We start from the raw sequence: 2257 nt of genomic DNA, 5'->3' as shown, positions 1-2257 counted from the left end.
TAAAATGAAAGACTTCATATATTTTCATACATAATATCCAATTACTATAGCTTGCTTTGATGATAGACTTCATTTGGAACAATTTTTTTACTACTTCATAAAACAGTTTTATAGTAAATTTTTATACTAAAAAATTGCTTTAAGAAGCAATAAAAAAATTGTCCCAAACGAAACCTAAAATGTGCCTTTCTAATAACTTCGAAAGCAAAAGCATACAGATCATATAATATTACTGTGTTTAGAATGTTTTTTTATACACAGTAGTACATAGAAAGAAACTCAGTTTTGCGTCTGTGCATTTTGCTCACCTTACAGTTTCTCTTTGAATCCATGCTCGAGCACCCATCTCAACAATCTCTATAAAGTGAAGTATGTGGGGAGGCATTTGAAGCCCTACTACTGCTTCCTCTCATGTTCTCTACCTGCTCATTATCAAGCTTCTAATTTGATGAATAATTGCTAAAGATTTATATCTCTAATAAAAGATTAATCATACGTGGCTAAAAATATTGCATGCTTTTAGTCATAAATTTTAAGAAAAAATTAGAGGCTAATTTTTACCATTTAGTAACATTTTATACGTAATATGTGATTATAGCTCAAATTGTGAAAAAGATGTTTGCATTACCTGCATGAAGAGATGTTCTTGAAGAATTTAACGGCAAAAGTTGCGCAAAAGTGCTCGGCATTTGAAAAATGTTGTGATTATTTCCATATAATGAGAATACTGATGGCATCATAGGCTGCGAACCCGGCATTAATGAGATCAGGGAAGGAGATCCTGAAGCTAATAGAAAACCTTGAGCAACTTCTGCCTGAGGTACATTTGGCTCAAATTGGTGAAAAAAAGTGTATTCCAGGGTACTATCCATTTCATCATGAGGATATTTTTCACTATTCCCTTTCTGATCAATCCCTGATTCAAATGTGATATCTCTTGCTAATCTACTTCTCATGAAGTTGTCAGAATTCCAGTAAGCTGTTTTCTGAAACTGTGCTACATTCTGATCATCAACAACATTGTTATTAAAAACATTTTGATCATTACTGAATGTTTGAGCTATTTGATCAGAATCAGTAAAATTTTCAGTAATTCCATCATTAACAGCTGAAGAAGAAGAAGCCAAAGTTTGAGGAAACTGAATTAAATTTTCTGGAAAAAGCGGTAGCGGTGGAAGTTTGTCGATTTCATGTTGAGAAGCATTAAGTAACCAATCTACAACCTTGCTTGGTTGATTAAGGCCAAGCTTGTCTTGAAGATCATACAATTGAATTGCAGTAGGCACTGATAGCCTCACTCTTCTGTCCTTCAATCCTCTTATGGTGCTCACTTTACTATGTCTATCTTTACCTTTAAATGTTTGGGAGACTCTCACTACCCTTGGATTTCTCAGTGCAGACCATAGTCTTGTGCTTGTTTTAGGCTTGGTGGCGTCAGTACTTGTTCCCCCATCTTGTTTAGTGAGGAACTCCTTTTCTCTTGAATCTTTTATCATCTTATGATTTTCATCATAGCTTGTCCTGAGCAATTTAAGAAATTAATCTAGAAATTAATGATCAACTTATTCCTTAATAAAGGAGCAAAGTAATTGATACTTTATATGAAATCTTTTGAAATTGTACAAAGATATCAAAGATGGGCGGCAAATCACCAAGAATTCTTGTACAAATTTCAAGGCAAAGTTCAAGGGCAGGCATAGAAATTACAACAAAAATTGAATTAATAAAGAAAAAAATCCTCTAGTTTCAGATGAGAAAAGTAAAGAACATCAATTAATCTTAAAAAAAAAAAACTATAACTAAAACTAAAAGAATTTTCCGAAGTGTAACAAATGAATATATCACTGTGATTATAGATCCAAGCCAAAAAATAGACTTCTAATCTTTAGATGACAGAAGAAAATCTGAAAAAGAAATGAAGCAATTCAATTCATACTCAATACAGAATCATGATCCAGTACATGCAGTTCATATATATATTTATTATTTATTATAATTATGATTATTTTGTGCTTTTCCTTAAGATGAAGATTCAAACTTACTTGGAAACGGCCATATCCCATAATTTTCTTGATGAATTTCTTCAAAGAATTCAGTGTGTAGACAAGAAAATCAGAAGAGTCTGAAGTTGAGACTGAAATAACTTTTAGACGAAATGGATTCTAAGTAAAGAAGATTAGGTGCTTTGAGAGAAAGAAGATGCTGGATTTGCAGAAACCCTAAAAAAGAAAAAAAGTCATTGCGCATTTGCTAACAT

The 2257-nt window shown here is 32.3% G+C and overlaps 1 protein-coding gene across 1 annotated transcript; it reads right to left on the bottom strand.

The window, feature by feature from the left end:
* Positions 1 to 2257, bottom strand: LOC110114078. The gene is made up of 3 exons (XM_020846835.2): positions 2043 to 2257; positions 629 to 1521; positions 1 to 422 (listed from the first exon to the last, which is right to left on the bottom strand). The coding sequence occupies exons 1-3, from the start codon at positions 2054 to 2056 to the stop codon at positions 397 to 399; spliced, it is 933 nt and encodes a 310-aa protein (XP_020702494.1). The 5' UTR covers positions 2057 to 2257; the 3' UTR covers positions 1 to 396.

Source organism: Dendrobium catenatum, unplaced genomic scaffold, assembly GCF_001605985.2.
Source record: "Dendrobium catenatum unplaced genomic scaffold, ASM160598v2 fragScaff_scaffold_1408, whole genome shotgun sequence".
NCBI lineage: Eukaryota > Viridiplantae > Streptophyta > Magnoliopsida > Asparagales > Orchidaceae > Dendrobium > Dendrobium catenatum.
The sequence above is the reverse complement of the archived record's forward strand: the minus strand, read 5'-3'. Positions and strand labels throughout refer to the sequence as shown.

Excerpts from the sequence above, each read along its gene's own strand:
- LOC110114078 (XM_020846835.2), bottom strand. Across the intron at positions 423-628 it reads AAGAACATCTCTTCATGCAG|GTAGAGAACATGAGAGGAAG; the intron begins GTAATGCAAACA and ends GATAATGAGCAG.